General features: G+C 39.9%; 1 protein-coding gene and 1 long non-coding RNA gene across 3 annotated transcripts in view; one reads left to right on the forward strand and one right to left on the reverse strand.

Annotated features, from left to right (window-relative positions):
• Window positions 1-4386: 4386 nt before the first annotated feature.
• tbx1 (T-box transcription factor 1) lies at window positions 4387-14051 on the reverse strand. Of its 2 annotated transcripts, none has more exons than XM_029638174.2 (8): window positions 13205-14051; window positions 11425-11764; window positions 9135-9236; window positions 8716-8887; window positions 7994-8149; window positions 6445-6512; window positions 6064-6164; window positions 4387-5492 (listed from the first exon to the last, which is right to left on the reverse strand). In XM_029638174.2, exons 1-8 carry the CDS (start codon window positions 13389-13391, stop codon window positions 5107-5109), a joined length of 1512 nt encoding a protein of 503 aa, XP_029494034.1. In that variant the 5' UTR covers window positions 13392-14051; the 3' UTR covers window positions 4387-5106. The 2 variants fall into 2 exon arrangements, with proteins under 2 accessions (XP_029494034.1, XP_029494033.1); XM_029638173.2 differs by having other exon boundaries at window positions 11425-11815.
• The window catches only part of LOC135565314 (uncharacterized), a 35787-nt gene continuing 30635 nt past the window's right edge, over window positions 11845-16996 (forward strand). The window contains exon 1 of the long non-coding RNA XR_010461510.1: window positions 11845-12531. This is a non-coding gene — a long non-coding RNA (uncharacterized LOC135565314). The remainder of the gene's footprint in view (window positions 12532-16996) is intronic.

The raw sequence follows: 16996 nt of genomic DNA on the forward strand, positions 1-16996 counted from the left end.
TCTACCTCGGCTTGTTTTTAATATCCGTCCACAGATATGCCAAGCTGCCGGGGTGCGGCAGGGGAGATGTACACAAAGGTGAAACAATCTGAGCACAGCTCTGATAGGCTTGTCACAACAGATGGGCCAGATGCAGATGAGTGTCAAATGATGCCTCTGGTTGCATTATCATTCATTCTCCTGAGTCTGTCCTCATATGGCAAGCATTTGGCATCCTATCTTCTTTGGAGCTGAAGACATCTGTGTGCATAGCTAGGCTGTACAGAAATACCAAAGATTTCACTCAAGTCTTATTTTTCTGTCTGATTGGAGTATGTTTTTCCACAGGCTCAGTCTGAGACATGCCCACTCACCTTTTTAAAGCATTAGGTTAGTAGTGGGGAAACACAGGAATTAATGTCAGTATTTAGGCCTACCTGAGCTGAATGTGCAGCAAAAATGAACAGTCATGGCCTTATGTCTAAAATGTAGCTTATGTATCACAGATCATTGTGAAGCATTTATTATGGTGAATATACACTGAACAAAAATATAAAAGCAACATGTAAAGTGTTGGTCCCATGTTTCATTAAGTGGAAAGAAAAAAAAATCCCCAAAATTGTCCATATGCACAAATAGCTCATTTCTCTCAAATTTGGTGCACCCATTTGTTTACATCCCTGTTAGTGAGCGTTTTTCCTTTGCCAAGAAAATCCATCCACCTGACAGATGTGGCATATCAAGAAGCTGATAAAACATGCTCATTACACAGGTGCACCTTGTGCTGGGGACAATAAAAGGCCACTCGCTCTAAAATATGTGGTTTTGTCACACAATAATGCCACAGATGTCTTGAGAAAGTGTGGCACGCTGACTGCAGGAATGTCCATCATAGCTGTTGCCCTAGAATTTAATGTTAATTTCTCTACCATAAGCCGCCTCCAACGTCGTTTAAGATAATTTGGCATTATGTCCAACCGGCCTCACAACTGCAGACCATGTCTATGGCGTCGTGTGGGCGAGCAGTTTGCTATGGACAATGAACACAATTGCATTTTATCAATGTAAATTTAGGCCCATTGTCGTGTCATTCTTCTGCTGCCATTATCTCGCGTTTCAGCATGATAATGCACGGCCCCGTGTCTCAAGGATCTGTACACAATTCCTGGAAGCTGAAAATGTCCCAGTTCTTCCAAGGCCTGCATACTCAGCAGACATGTCACCCATTGAGCATATTTGGGATGCTCTGGATCGACGTATACAACCGCAAGTTCCAGTTCCAGAAGATGTGTCACGCTGCATGAGGCAAATAGTGGTCACACCAGATACTGACTGATTTTCTGATCCACGCCTCTATTTTTTTTTTTTAAGGTATCTGTTATCAACATATTCCCAGTCATGTTAAATCCATAGATTAGGGCCTAATTTATGTATTTTAATTGACTGATTTCCTGATATGAACTGTAACTCAGTAAAATCTTTGAAATTGTTGCATGTTGGTTTATATTTTTGTTCAAAAATAGTTTTATTTGTAGTAGTTTAACTTTTTTTTTGCTGTTGCAAGGAGCAGCATCCAGCCCCTAAAATGAACTGCTGTTTTAGATGTAATTTTAATTCCACTTGTCCCACGGTTTGAGAGCAGGTATATGCTACTTTATCTAGGGTGGTATGTTTACAGGGCATTTTATATGACAAAAGTATGCATAGAAATTCAATTAATAGCAATGGAGTGTATTATCAATTCTATTTAAGGGTTATGCTACTTTTGAGCCGTAATGTAGGCTGTAGCATACCCCGTAATACAATCTGTCATGAGTAAATGTCCAGTTTGGATTTAGTTGACGGTGATAAGTTTATGGGATATATTTTTTCACTCTAATGATATAGGCTACTGCGCATCGTCCGTCACATAAATATTCACCTTGCTCTGAGATTCTTTTGTTGTGTCCAAGCGGTAATTATCTGTCAGTTATGTCCTGTCCTCACCTGGCGGCCCTCCGCGAGCGGACAGTCGGGGAGTGGCGCAGGTTCGGGACCACTGGCCCAACATCAAGGCGAAGCACTGTAAGGATAAACACAGCTGGGTCTACCTAACGGAAGAGTCCTCGACCAAACGGAAGAGGCCTGGGTCTCGGTGTCCTCGCCTTCCTGATGGGTCACTTCTCATTACGCCCAGCCGAAGTTCAGCTCACGCTAAGGGAGCCAAAATTCTCCAGACTGACGCTTCCTGTCCAGGTCACACAGGAACCAGGAATAATGTGAATGTGAAGGAAAATGTGTTTACGTATTTAGCAACTACAAAATGGTTAGTAACTCTGCAATAGCATTATTGTTTCGAAATTAGCGTAAGACGTTATAATATTGTAGAACCAGTCCATAGCGAATCAGTACATGATGGTAGGCCTATAAAGGCAAACTTTCGTGAATACTTTCTTTGCTTCCAAATGTATCATATAATCACACTTTTATCCTGGATTTTATGCAAATGTAAATGTTAGAATTGTTTATACATTAGGCTTGCATTATTTTAGTTATTGAATAACTATTGTGTAAATGTGCCAATTTTGTAGGTTTGTAGTGTCAGGAATAACTTTGTCGAAACAAGTATTGTTTTTCCAAGGCTAATTTGATCATCAAATTTATCGGCGTGTGTTTCAATCTTCATTTTGTTCCAACTTGGAAATATGTAGCCTAGTCTTAACCTACAGTAAAATGATTGTCTTTTGAAAAACGATTTCCCTCAAACGAGAGCAGCTCTTATTCCATGATATTCCTGAATTCCACGCGTGCAGGTCTCTGTTGGTGTTGGTACCCTAAACAGAATGTATACGATCAATTAGTTGACGGTCAAATGAGTGGACAAATGATTTACGCTTCGATTCCTTCACAAGTCATTTAACAGGCAGAGGTCAACCTGCGCACGGGCGTCCTTTTCACCTACCTTGGACCCTTCGGCATCTGCAATGCGCTTGAAGAGAAGATGCATACTTGAAATGAATCAAGACATTCTCCTATTGTCATGATTGTCCCAGATCCCCGAACAGCATGTTATTTTAGCAATAATTATTCTTGACAACAAAACATCCTTTATATGACCGATTTCTAATAGAGACAGCACTGCACGGAATATGAATGTGTGTTTTTGGCTAGTGATCCTTTTTAAGAAAAAATATAGCACGACTGTGGCATTTCATGTGAGGAATATATCCTTTAAATGTCCAACGCAGCCGTTTTTAATATCGATATCAAATAATTTCTGGATAACAATTAAGTAGATTTACTGTGATTTATTTATTTTTTTCTTCAATTTAAATGGTAAAAAAAAAGAGGTTTGCTTCAGAGCAATTTCTCAAGCAAGACTGTCTGGGAGTGGTCACGTGTTTGACTGCACCGGGCCTTTAGGAGGAGATGTTTCATGTTTTTTGATTGTCTGTGTAAAAGAGACAAAGTGGGTATTTTTCTGGGAAGTCAGATGTTTGGCTGTATGACCTGTTGTTCATGGTTAAAGCTATTCCCGCTCCTGATATTGTAGATGATTCTAAGTTAAAGTTGAATGTTGATAATACGTTTGAATCCATACTGCACTATTTTGTTTTCTCAATCATTTAATGTAGCAATTGCACAATTTGATTTATATCGTGGTCTGACCAATTGATATCTGGTTGCAAAAATATTTTGTTTTATAGCCTACACTTTTTGTTTAATTTGCCAACAATATTTTGAAATATATATTTTTGTAAATCAAAAAATTGCATCTAGGCCTACACATGCTTATTACATTTAAAGATAAAAAATAAAATAAAAGTGTTTTTTGTTTCAGAACAAGAAATAAGAAATGTTTGATTTAATACATTTGGGTTGGATAGAATTCCTGATTGAGTATCAAATTTTGTTGCTGGGTTGCTCAATGGCATACCTAGTTGATTTTACTGTTTTTTTTGCCTTTTCTTCAGACACGCACACACAATCCACACACACACTTGCCCACGCACACAACCCACATATATACATGTGCACACAGAACACACACTTGTGCGTGCCTACACACACACACAATTAAGGGGCTTGGCCTTTCCATGTGTGTGTTTACCTTTTGGAAGTATGGTCCTATTACTGTGCAACTATGAGTGTGTATGTGTAGCGTGATTCCTCTTCTATGCAACACACCATTTGAATAATTCTGTAGACCCAGGTGTGGATGTTGACCTTTTGAACTGTAGCATATTGGTCAGTGTTCAACCTAATGTTTAGACAGGTTCCAAGTCCCCTCTCTCTCACACATACACTGAACACCATAATCCAACTGGGTAAATCCAGTTTGAGGAAACAGAATAATGCAATCAATGAGGCAAGGTCTTTCCTGGCCCCGTGATAGCACACAGGCAGGGAGGACTTGTGCTTTATGAATTAAAAGTTAAGAATGTGATGTTTATTTTACAGTTACAGAACAGTCATGCTGCTGCTTTATTTACTTAAAATTGCTGCAAGTCAGTGCCATGGTACAAGCTTCTCAGGGCTGCGTCTCAGGATGGTTAAAAAATCAAATCCATTTTTTTTTCTCGAACAAAGATAAACATTTCAAAGGCATTTTAACACCTATCTGATGAGCTCAACATGCAAATATCTTGTATATTTATGGAAGCTTGATTGACTATATAACATATGGCTTTTTTGAAAGCAAAAAAAAAACAAAGTGCATCCAACACAAAAAAATAATAATTTCCAGTCCGTGATAATGCATCATCCATGTTTTAAGAGAGGGCTCACTGTCTGCTTCGCTCTACCTCACAGGAAAAAGGTACCCTCATATAGAGCTATTGCTGTCAACGTTCAGAGGTCAAGACAGACCCCTGCTTGGGCTCAGAAGGCAGTCTGTACTTCCTGCCAAGATGCGTTCCCTAAAATAAATACGGACGTTTTTGTCTCTCTGAGGGGTGGAGGGTATCCAGCAACAGGAGCGCACCGCGCAATCTCCCGACTCACTTGACATTGCATCAGCCATGAAGATAGAGTTGTGTTGTCCCTCCCCTCCTGTGTGTTTGCTTTTCCACAGCGCTAGCTAGCTAGTAGCGGTGGCCCAGGTGTGTCGGCCATGGGCAGCGGCTGCCAGCTACAGCTAAACATTCATTATCTTGGCCCGTAGTCATAGTTAGATGGGGCACTGGTGGCAGAGTACATGTTAGCTGTGGCTGGGTTCATGTGGTGGTGGTACGTGTGTCCTCTGATGCCTGGTAAAGGGTACGGCGATGGCCGGGTCTTAGCCCCAAGGTAGTGTTCGTAGGATGTGGGGTACTTGTAAGGGTGGTGATGCAGGGTGTCTGGGGCCAGCGGGTGGCCGTCCGGGGTACGCAAGTCGTGGGGAGGGCTGGGCCGGCCGCTGGTGAGGGGGACGGCGTGGAGGCCTCCTGGGATGGGGAGAGCGGGGCTGAGGACGCGTGACATCAGCTGATGGGCGGGGTCGGCGTGCATCGGCGTACCACTGGGGTCCCGGTCGTAGTCCCGCCTACTGTCCTCTAACGTCAACAACAAACAATAGCAGACAGTCAGAGATCGGCAAAACCTTTATTTAACTAGGCAAGTCAGTTAAGAACAAATTCGTATTTACAATGAGGGCCTACCCCGGCCAAACGTTAACCCAGACGACATTGGGCCAATTGTGCACCGCCCTATGGGACTCCCAATCATGGCCGGTTGTGATACAGCCTGGAATCTAACCAGGGTCTGTAGTGATGCCTCTAGCACTCAGATAAAGTGCCTTAGACCTCTGCGCCACTAACACATTAGCCAAGTCAAGAGCAAGCACACCAAAGCATCCTGATCTGTGGTAATACAATGCATTTATATAATTCTGCAATCTACATTGTGAAAGTTATATTTACTGTAGGTGATATCTGTTCTATATTTTTCATGGATATGAACTTATGAAAGCAAACCTTTACTCATATTTCAGTTATAGTATTGCTAAATTAAGATGAAATGTGTACATTTGTTCTAAAAGATCATTCCTGGATTAATTTGGTCTCTCGGTGAAGGTAATGAACTTGTTAATTATATTCCTCATCTGAGAAAGGGAGGGCTACAGACCTTTTTCTGAGCTGTTCTGCTGTGGGGGAGACGACATTGGGTTCCTTGTTCTTGCAAAGGCACTCATAATTGGCAGAGAGCCTGGCCTGTGATTCCTGGGCCTGGAGCAGAGAGAGTGAATTTAGTTACACTGTCAAATATTTTGTGTGTCAAAAACACCAATAGCTTTATTATGTATTAAGATAGAGGATGCACATTAACAGAGCCACAAGACACAAATAATTAAATGGGATTTATTTATGTATGACATTGGCTGTAAATAGACTAGCACATTTCATATTCACTGGGTCCATTAAAACAAGTTGATGCAGTTTTGTGAAAATTAATCAAATTGTTACTGATAAATTGAGTAGACCTAAATGGAGTTAAAAGTTTTCTCACCAGTCCTCCGGATCACAGTCCCTGAATCCCTTTGCAAACGGATTACTGGCGATTTTCAGCTGCGTGATCTACAACCAGAAGGACAAAGTCAGGTAAACCTCCATGTCAAAGTGGAAAGTCCAACCCAGAACAACACGCATTACGTGCGGCCTTTTGGTTATGGTTAGGGTTAAATACATAACATTCGAACGTGTAATATTCACGAAATATAATGTAGTCTACGCCTACTCAACACGGAAAAAATTGAGTGGAACGTGTATCTGCCTATGGCGTGATATAGGCTTAACTAGTGAAGGTCAAAGCGTTTACTGTTACGTTGTCATAAAGAACGATGCTATAGCCGCGCCCCTTTCCCTTGTATAGAAACATGCCTATTATAATCAACATGTTAAAAGGTAGGTAAGGAATCTTTTAACATAGTCTACAAATATAAAACGTATTTTTGTAATGATGGCTAGGCCTATGCCTACAGAATTACAGTTTAGTCATAAGAAGTGTTTTATTGTGGCCTTGACACTGAGTAAAAATGTCAGCTGAACATGTCATTTTTAATAATTGACGAGGCTAATAGTTTTGTACATCCGCGAATGAAGTTATGTGGTCATGAATTTCCGGAATGAGTTGAACAACAAAATGAATGCCCCTTAGTTTGCGTAGAAGACCAGTTGGATACGAAGGGGTCAAACAGATAGAACACATAGCAGGAAAGACGGAGGAAAAAAGAGAAACTGGACAGCTGTGCAGGGGCATCAGTGACACAGATAATTTTCAGTCGCAAAAATATCACGTAAAGGAATTATGTTCAGCTATTTGATACAATAAAATATTTTGTGAAAAGTTAACGGGGATCAAACTGAAATGGGAGGGATCAAAAGAAGAGGGAAGAATCAGATGTTCCGGTAAAATGAATAAGACTTTTTTTTCACGGTCAGAAAAGTGTTTTTTGGCCTATAGCCTATTTTTTTAAATGTGTTTGTCATGTCTTTAATTTAAAGCTTGTCAGCATAATCCATAATCTATCTCACTGAGGTATAAATACTATTCTTAGTCATTTTTTTATGTGGCCTACATTGTTTTATGAAATAACGCCATGTTTTCTTGCAACGAATGCTGTTAGGTTGTGCCTTGTTCGAAATATGGAAGGGTCAAATAATGCATATATGAACAAAATATATATATTTGCGATCCTTGCGTCAGTTATAGGCTATTCGTTTGCCAATATAATTATTTGTCCTGCAAATTATTAGGTTAATTACTCATCTAAGACAAGTTTATAACCTAACAGATCCCTATTCGTTTTACTTCATTATTATAGAAATACAGGGAAACAGGCTGGCCCCACGATTATCCTGTTGTTTAAGGCCTGCTGATTTATATTTGGCCTCATTCGTTTATACTTTTTAACTTGTCCCATGTTGTAAAAACACTGCCTGTTCACGAAATACAGTGTAAAACTAACAACAACAATAACAACCATCTATTATCGTGTTATAATATGTTACAATGTGTGTTATTATATCTGCATAGCACATAGAGGGCGATATCTTACCCTGTGGTTTTGGTATGCTGTTACCGCCGTGAACCGTGTTTCCTCAAAAACAAAGGTCTTGTAATTCTCCTCCGCATACTTCTCGCTGTCTTTGCGTGGGTCCACATAGACGACGTGGAACCTTGGCTGGTATCTGTGCATTGAGTTTAGAATTATCTGCAGGGGGAGAGAGAGGAATAGGTTAGGCCTATTTTACTTAACTCAATGGACATTTGTCGATTGTGATGTCTCTAAATAGTGTTTTCGAAACCCCATGTTGGCTCGTCAACGCAAAGGTCAGTTAATGAATGAATGAGCATAATTCTAACGGAAGTCAATAGATTTTCCGCACTATAGGCCTACCATTTTGCGCACAACCAAATGTATCAAATTACGCATGGATTAAAATGATGTAAAATCAAAAAGATGAACTGGACCTATATAATTACCCAGAGCTATCCAACACAAATGGGTAAACTGGTAAACTGTTGTTGTGTAGGAAATGTGAAAATATTGTGCCGTGGAAACTATTTGGCGCACAGACATACACATGTGCAGGTATAGTTATTTTGAATCATGCTCTCTTTAAAGTCATTTGAAAGCAGATAGAATCAGTTCAAATGAATACTTTCAAATAGTATGATTTCAAGTGACATGTGGCCTATAGGATATAGGCTATAACATCTTACTCATAGATACACATTTTATTTAGTAAACCAGGGTCTTCGCTGCAATATACTTACATGTCCATTGTCATCCAGTAAATTGTTAGTGAGTTTTAGTTTATCGAATGAGACTATCTGCTTCATCCACTGTGCGCCCTTGGCTGGAGAGTCCGGGTGGTAGTGAACTCTCCCCGGAGTAGCAGGGTCCGCTTTACCCGCCACCAGCCACGAGGAGCTGTGGAAAGCATACCTATGAAAGGAAGAAGAAAAACGAGCAACATTTTCACCGAGTTTACAGGGGGTCTCAATGGATTATGGATTCCTACGTTCTGTTATCCAATGAAATGCTTTGTCTCGGGCCTACAGTGAGTTGGCTGCACGTCCACTGGAACTATAGGCCATTGCCCTACACCACTGCAGCTAATGTTCACTGGCACAAAATATTTCCCAAGAAAAGTGTAGATTTGAATCTTGTTCATTTGGTAAATAAAACGTACCTGTATCTTTTGTCGTCGACTGGTAAGAAATCCATTAGCAGCATGTAGTCTGCCATAGGATCCATTCCAAATATTTTCACTTGAAACGTAGGAAACATTCGCCTGACAGAGAAAACACATGGATATATTCAAATCATTTTTCTTTGACTTGGCTCTATCATTGTGTGGGCTGATCTGCAAGTATTTGTCAATGGGGTGTACTTCGGATTTTGAGAAATTCCCATCAGGATATGAGCAATATGTTGTGATATGCTTTTTGATAACATATTGGGTTTTTACAACATTCGAAAATATTATTTCACCCGCAGCCACAACCGTATTATGTTTTTTGGGGGTTTGTTGTTGCAGTAGGCCTACATGATGTTATGACGCCTTCCTATTCAACAAAAAAGCAGGCCCGGGATTGTAGGCCTATACTGTGTGTGACGCGATTTAATGGGTGGATAAACGACGTGCTACATTTTTGGTTAACCCAAATGACGCTTAGCTTTATATAATACTGCACATCCACTTGCATTTCTCTTCTACCCTTTGATGGATTCCAGTCATTTATACGCACGAGGGGCTGTTCTTTTTTCCCCGTCTCTTTAATAAATATGCCTACTTTCTCTTTCTCCTGCTCACACTCTCATGAGGGGTGTATCATACCGTAAAACGTTTTATTGTGTGTGGAGTAAATCGCCAAACCAGTGAAAGTGATCCTAAAATCACCGCTCAATTAACGTCAGTGTCTATTCAAGGCTGCAGTTGTGGATAGGTGAGGTTAAAGTAGCTTTTAAAGTACCCTCCCTCGGATCCTGTGTTGCTTAGTATCTCGGGAATGACAGATGTTTTTCTGCTGTCACCCTATAGGTAAACTGAGCCGGCGTAAATGCCGTCTCTTATGGAGCTCAAATCCATAAAACACAACTGTAAATATTGAATTTTAAAAACGCAGTTATTAAAACTTAACGGATAGATATGGCAAGTGGACCTAGTCATACAGCGAATTAATCGATATATTTTTTTGACTGGTATTACAATTCCATCAAATATTGTGTTACTCTGTTGCCTATGAGAAAGCATAGAAATCAAGTTATATTAGAGCAAGAAATGGGTTATAGGCCTGTCATTTTACTATTATGTGGAATGTTTACCGTAGGAAGTTATTTTTATGCGAACATCGGCCTATTTCAAAACTTTCACTAGCTTTTGAAAAACGCTAAATGCTGCATTTCAGGAGGGTATCAAGAGTAAACCGTAACCGTAAAATAGCTATAGCACCAAAGGAACCTCGTTATTCATTGCCCGAATACATTTTTTTAAAAAGTCGAATTCTGGACCGTTTTCTATCTGTTTGAACAATCTCATGTAGCAACCCCTAATTCACTGTAGTGAGACTCAGTGGACTAATGTTTATGTTTGAGTGCCGCTGCTTGGTTGGTTAACGCATATACCCAAGGCCTACTGTGACCCTAATGGTCTTATAACGATCTGTGACATTGGCGCGTAAATCGGGGTTTAGAGTTCCAGAAATAAATGCCTTAGGTATGGTGTTATGACTCAGAATAGGAAAGCTCAAGTTCACATTTTGTGTGGTGGGCTTATGTCAAGGAAAGCACGACCCATTTAGGGGGAAACAGCAGGGCATTTACCCGTACAATTCTTCTCTAAAATGCATGCGTAAACTGTTGGATAAATATCGTAATATTATTCAGTCGGAAATATTGAGCTTTCTCTGCGCAAGCATGTAGGCCGTTTTGAATGTATTTGTGGGGAAATAGCATAGTCTTAATTGTATCTACTACTACAAATAAAAATGCTTAATTTAAGAGAATGCTTAACATACTAATAGGCTAATAGGCATATTTGATTCCGTTCCAATCTGTCTAGAAATTTTATCAGGGCTCTGTCTGTCTATTGGCTGGAGTTAATTATATTATAACACTACAGAATATTCCTTAAATAGTTTATTAGTGAATAATTTGTCTAGGTAGTATAGTAAAATGTGACGAGCTATTAAAAAAGCATGATCTGAAAGATGTTTTCAGTAGATACAAAGCCGGTATATTGCTGCGTAATTTCCATTGCAGCATCACACCAACATCAATTTGTAATTGACTATACACACCGACTTTAAATATCTCCCAACATATCTCATGATTTGCGTTGTATGTGCGAGCTCTCAGGGGATACATTTGAAATGGGCAACTAAATATTTCTTAATGTATAACATAAGCTCATATCTGGAGGCCCAGTGCACCCTAACCCAGTGAAACCTGCATGTAATCATGGTGTAAATTCCACTCACCTTCCAGCCTTGGTAACGATCATCTCTGTTCCCAGCTGATTAAATTCATCCCATAAAGCTTTCATCTCCAACTGAACGTTAATGTTGGCCACCTTAGGGTTCTTTTTCACCAGAGACTTGCTGTTTGGTGTGGAACTGGAGGACGACGAGGAACAGTTGGAAGTCCCGGTGTCGCTGTGCTGGGCCTGGGCCGGGTTCGAACCCGAGTAGTTGTAGCTGTGTTGAGCGGCCGGGCAGGGCTCAAAGTGGGTTTCATGTTGGCTGTAGGGGTCCCCGGGGGACGGGGAGAGATGGTAACTTCCTGACGTGTTGAGGCTGCTTAGGCTGCTAGTAGTGAAGGCTGCAACATCGCAAAAATGGGACAGCTGCGTCAGCCACGGACTGGATATTGCTGAAATCATTCCAAAAGCTGGATTTTACTATATGCGTTGCACTTGTGGATAGAAATAAAACAACAACCCTGAAAAGCAGTTGTAGGCTCGCGTTATTTACTTCAACGTCAAACCCCCTTTATAAATGTTCGAGTAGTTTTATAATAGTGTATCTTAGTGTTTTCTGCGTTCATTAATCATCGCTGTTGCATCCGATGCTGTAATAAACCACAGCCTACATCCTAAAATGTCTGTTACAGTTACAGAATTCGATCGCAGCATTTCTCGCAAAACGTCCAAATAGAGTGAAAAAAAGTTGTTTTTTTCGGCGACCCTAATTATAATTCCCAGTCCTGATCAGAAATGGTTTTGTAGAACTATAACCCTGTGCACACGCAAGTTGTTTTTTCGAGGGATTGTGTTCAAAAGTATTCCAGGCGGCCTCTGCTCTGCTGCCCTACTGCAGTATGATACACTGCAATCCAGACTTCTTCTCTCTTATCTAGGGCCTCCCCTTCACGATAAAAACAGGTCTTATTTCTATTTAGATAAGGAACTGCAGGTAAAGTCCCTTTCCCCGCCTGCCTTGGGACGAGACTGATTGACAGTGAAGTGCGCCCCTTTTTAATGGGCTTTCCGGCACCCATTTACTTTTGGATAAGGGAATCGCCCACATCGACTTCCCGTAACAATAGACGGAATAGCTGGCACAGTGGAGGGTAAACGTTTTTACAAGGTAAACAAACACTTATTTGCATGCACAAACAAACACATAAGGTTATTTCGAGGTGAATTGTATGTTACATTGTTTTGCCAAATGGAACTGGGATAAGTGACACATGCCAATGTGTTGGATCAACTGTTTTTACCATTAATACGAACTGGTGCCCCATGTAGGCTACCCGGCCACTAACTTCGCGTTCCCTATTTTCAAAATGTGTTATCGTGCTCTTTTCTTCTCTGAAAGTAGTATTTACGAACTCACTGTGATTTGAAATGCAACTGAAATCCCTATTGTTACAAGATATGTCAGTTGTATGAATATAGGCTACATGTAGCCTATGATTACTGGGTGTTTTATAAGTTGTGATTCGTTTATTAGTTATAACTTCTTATCGTCATATGCATCATCATTCTCCCCGAACTTTCCTATTGCCTACTGGATGTGACTTTTCGGGAATATCTTCATAGAAGCCTACTTTTTTTTTTTTTTTTACATTCTACTCCAGTATCAACATTGCTTAAGTTATATGCATATCATATCTACACTAACGCAAACATGGTTGCTCAATTTGAGGATATTACGGGAACAAGATCACATCTACATGCAACAAGAACCTGAGATGATCAACAAACAAACTTAACGCAGGCAAATATTTACACGGTTATTGTTAAGACCGCGCTCGTACCTTCCATTTCCCTGGTGACAGTGCTGTAGTGCATTTTCAATGAACTGTAACAGTCGTGCTGGTGTTGCTTGTCCAGGCCAATGCCGTGTTTGTCAAATGTTGCGTTTCCTGCTTGCTCTGCAGCTGAAATCAGAGAGGCTATACTGAAAGCATTTGCCTTTGGAGAGAGGGGACCGCTGTCGTCCATAGGCGAGAAATGAAGTCGAGAAAAGCCGTCTCTCCTCTCCTTTATGCTCTATTCCAGAAAGCAGGAGACAAGACACAATGCGCAGGAACATACGCTACAATAGTTATAGTTTTACATTTCGCCTCTAACATTCGTTGGTAGCCTATTCAGGGACCTTTCGGCGAAGTAGGCTATGAGTAACTCCGCTGGTTTCAAAGCAAAGTATTCCCACGGAATCTTTTTGAAGATTTGAACAACTTTAAAAACTTTTCCCTTGCACGAATTCAATTGATATGCCCAAACACATCCACTTCTATTAAAACATCGTTCATCTGCAGAGAGCTGTTCCCTTCTTCCCCCATTCGGTGGCTGGGTGATGTCATAAGAGTTCGCTAGTCTGCCTTGAGGAGAAGCTACCGCAGAGAGAGAGAATGTCAAAAGTGAGAGCTCCACGCCTCCCATGCAGGGCTCGAAAAAAAAGTGTGCACGCTTTGACTGGAACTTTTATTTGAATAAGACCTTGTCAATCAATGTGCCAAATGTTTTATTAATTTTACAACAACACAAATGTAACGTCATTGCGGATGTCAGACTTCAAAGTACTGCGATTGTACAGTGAATTATATGTTTAGGTTCTTTGGTTGTGCAAGGATAGCGCGCGTAATTTCCAAATAGTCTACTTTGGACATGTGGGCGTTGTTGTCCCCTCCTGTCTAATGAACTAGCCTATGCATTGTCGTGTTGTCATCCCTACTTTTATAGAGGTAGGAATAGTGTATTCATTTAGGGTTATAGTCAATGAATTCACTCCCACACACTCACTCACTCATTAATTGTACGCATTGCCTAGTTGGTGCAATGTCTGGCCCAAACCGAAAGGCCTACATGATCTCACCACCAGACCATTTTAAGCAATATGGATAATATCATTATGATGTGTCCACTAAATGCTTCTTTTTTTTTTTTACATCTCGCAACGTTTACAGATTTTCTCAAACGTAGGATAATGTAGTTTGTGGCTGGCCATGGTGGACTGTAAACAAAGTTCAGCACAAGTGTTAATAAAGTCACTAGGGGCTTGGGCTGCTGTCCTGGGAGCCTGTCTGTAACGCAAGGAGAGCTGCCATCATGCGCGATCCTAGGCACTTGACCATTATCTTGCGTTTACAGTAGGCCTATCGGGTTATCAGCTTATCAAGCTTCATAATTAATTAATAGTAACAAAAGTTATGTTTTGTTGAGCTTCTGCGATAGCAACTGGGGTTTAGTCTAATTTACACTTAGGCGATTGAATAACTTGCGGCCCCGCAGCAGGCTACTAATGGGATAACCTAGTTAGCGGCACCGCTGTTGTCTTTGCGGATCAGCCCTATTTACTTTGGATGTTTGTCTTGGTGCTATCGAGCATAAATAAACTACTGTGGTGAACTGTTGTTTTTAAGTGTAGAATTATACAGAGCTATTTGGATCGTTAATATATTTAGCTAACATAATTAACTAATGCAAATAACCCTGGAAAGGGACACATGTATTTAACAGCCAGCAATCCCTGATTTATTTTTCTATTTGTTTAATTACGACAGTATCTAAACATATAGGCCCTACACTTAAGATGTATGTTGTTATACAGTAGCAGGCAGCTTAAAATGCATAACCATTTGATAGCCTAATAGACCTAAACCATTTCTAGATAGGATATAATACACAATGATGTGTTTTTATTGTTGTATTCCTATATAGTCTATAGGCCTATCTGTTTACTATGCTATATTGATATTTCAAGAAAACCCAAGACTAACAACGTATCAAGTAGTCCACCTCAATACAACGCGGCCATTTCCTTATTTTTATCAGATGATGCCATTGATACCAACTCACTTCATCATTGCCAAGTCGGAAGCGTCCTTTGTAAATACCCAGGTGATAACAGACAAAATACAGAACCTGATAAAATAGGAAGAGTGTTTAGGAATTCGATTGAAGGCCTTGGCGCACTGGTGGGAGGAGAATGAAAACAGTGGAATTATTCATGCGTTTTGCAATGAATACTTAAGACGAGTTAATAAATAAATTTCCGAATGATTGAGAGAAATGGTTTGTAATATTAAAACATATATTTTCATTAGGCTACCAGGACACTTGAATGGACATAGTCTAAACATCTTTCCGAATGAGTTTCCTGATGTTGAGCCTGTCAGTGTTTTAATTTCACTCACAAACTCAATTAGACTATACATTTTAAACCCTATAAACCTATAGGTAGGTTATATAGGACTACTTTCACTTCGCGAATAAGAAACTAAATAGGTGTAACCCAACGCATTGGTGGATAGGCTATACTGCACCAAACGTTTAACCCTTTTTTAATGTCCATATTAATTGTAATTATAATGGAAATGTTTCCTGAACATTTGAATCGGGTATTTTACATTTATTCAAAGCGTGGTTAAGTTTCGCGGGACTCCACAGCCCCGGCCATGTTTCCTGTTATGACTCCTGCTGGCTCCTCACTCTACACCAGGTGTGCCTGTTGCTTCTTCGCATAGCTTACCGTAGTACCTCTAAAGTTTTTTGCAGTTCTGTTGTGCGCAGTGAGAAGCATCCCGTCGTTGTTACTAGTGTGTTATGGAAAGTAATTAGCAATAGGCCTACATTAGCTCTCCAGTCTCTAGGTGCAGCAAGACATCCTCCATAGCATATTCCGATTCACTTCATTGAGCACTTGGGGGCAAGTTCCCTAACCGATTAACAGGCAGCTCAACCAATTTTAAATTAAATTAAACATATGAATTTTGTGAGGCATATTTTATATCTCATCCAATGCCAGTTAGTCAAAGGATCATGTGGTTTTCACGAGCGAACTCCTTTATTTTGTCAAACACACATTCAAAGATGGTTGAAAGGAGGTGAATGTTGGAAGGTTAGCTAAACCTAACCTTTTAATCACGCATTTTCAGTAGGGTACTAATTGTGTGTAAAATGTTGTTGACCTCTGACACATCATTTTGTAATGATGAAATTCTAAAAATATTGTTTTATAATTTTAGGAACTCTTGAAAAAGATGCTCTACCAGGCGGTTGAGTTGCCCATTAAAGCAATGTTTAGTCAAAGCTAGCTATTATTGACAATAGAGAAATATTGTTATGTTATTTTTTGGTCTGTGCAAATAGAAAACATTTTCACATTCATATCAGTAGCTAATTTATTGTATGCCTGTTATGTTCAATATGTTTCACAATATGATTCAGTCGATGTCATTTTACAGGTATTATGAGCATATGAACAGTAAACACATAAATTTACATACATTTGAATATTCATATTTTGGAACGCATGTAGGCCTATCATTTTATTCATATTTGATATCAGTCCTCATTTAAGTAGGCCTGTCTTCATTATAAATCACTGAAGCAGACAATGTTAATGCATTTAAAAAAAAAGATTAAGTCTACCCTAATTGGGCAGTTAACCGGCTAGTTGAGATGTTTGCAATGCGTTAACTATCAAATGTTAAGTCATGAAAATGCAAATGATTCATTTGTGGCCTATATTATGGCTAAATAGGCCTACAGATAGTTTTCAGAAATATTTTTTCATAGTCTATATATTTCTTGGTGTGCCACTT

Source organism: Oncorhynchus nerka, linkage group LG27, assembly GCF_034236695.1.
Source record: "Oncorhynchus nerka isolate Pitt River linkage group LG27, Oner_Uvic_2.0, whole genome shotgun sequence".
Lineage (NCBI taxonomy): Eukaryota > Metazoa > Chordata > Actinopteri > Salmoniformes > Salmonidae > Oncorhynchus > Oncorhynchus nerka.

Coding starts and splice junctions, on each gene's coding strand:
- tbx1 (XM_029638173.2), bottom strand. CDS start 13,391: ATGGACGACAGCGGTCCCCTCTCTCCAAAGGCAAATGCTTTCAGTATA. Junction 9,237..11,424: donor ATCGTTACCAAGGCTGGAAG/GTGAGTGGAATT, acceptor TTTCTCTGTCAG/GCGAATGTTTCCTACGTTTC. Junction 8,888..9,134: donor GTCGACGACAAAAGATACAG/GTACGTTTTATT, acceptor TTCCTTTCATAG/GTATGCTTTCCACAGCTCCT.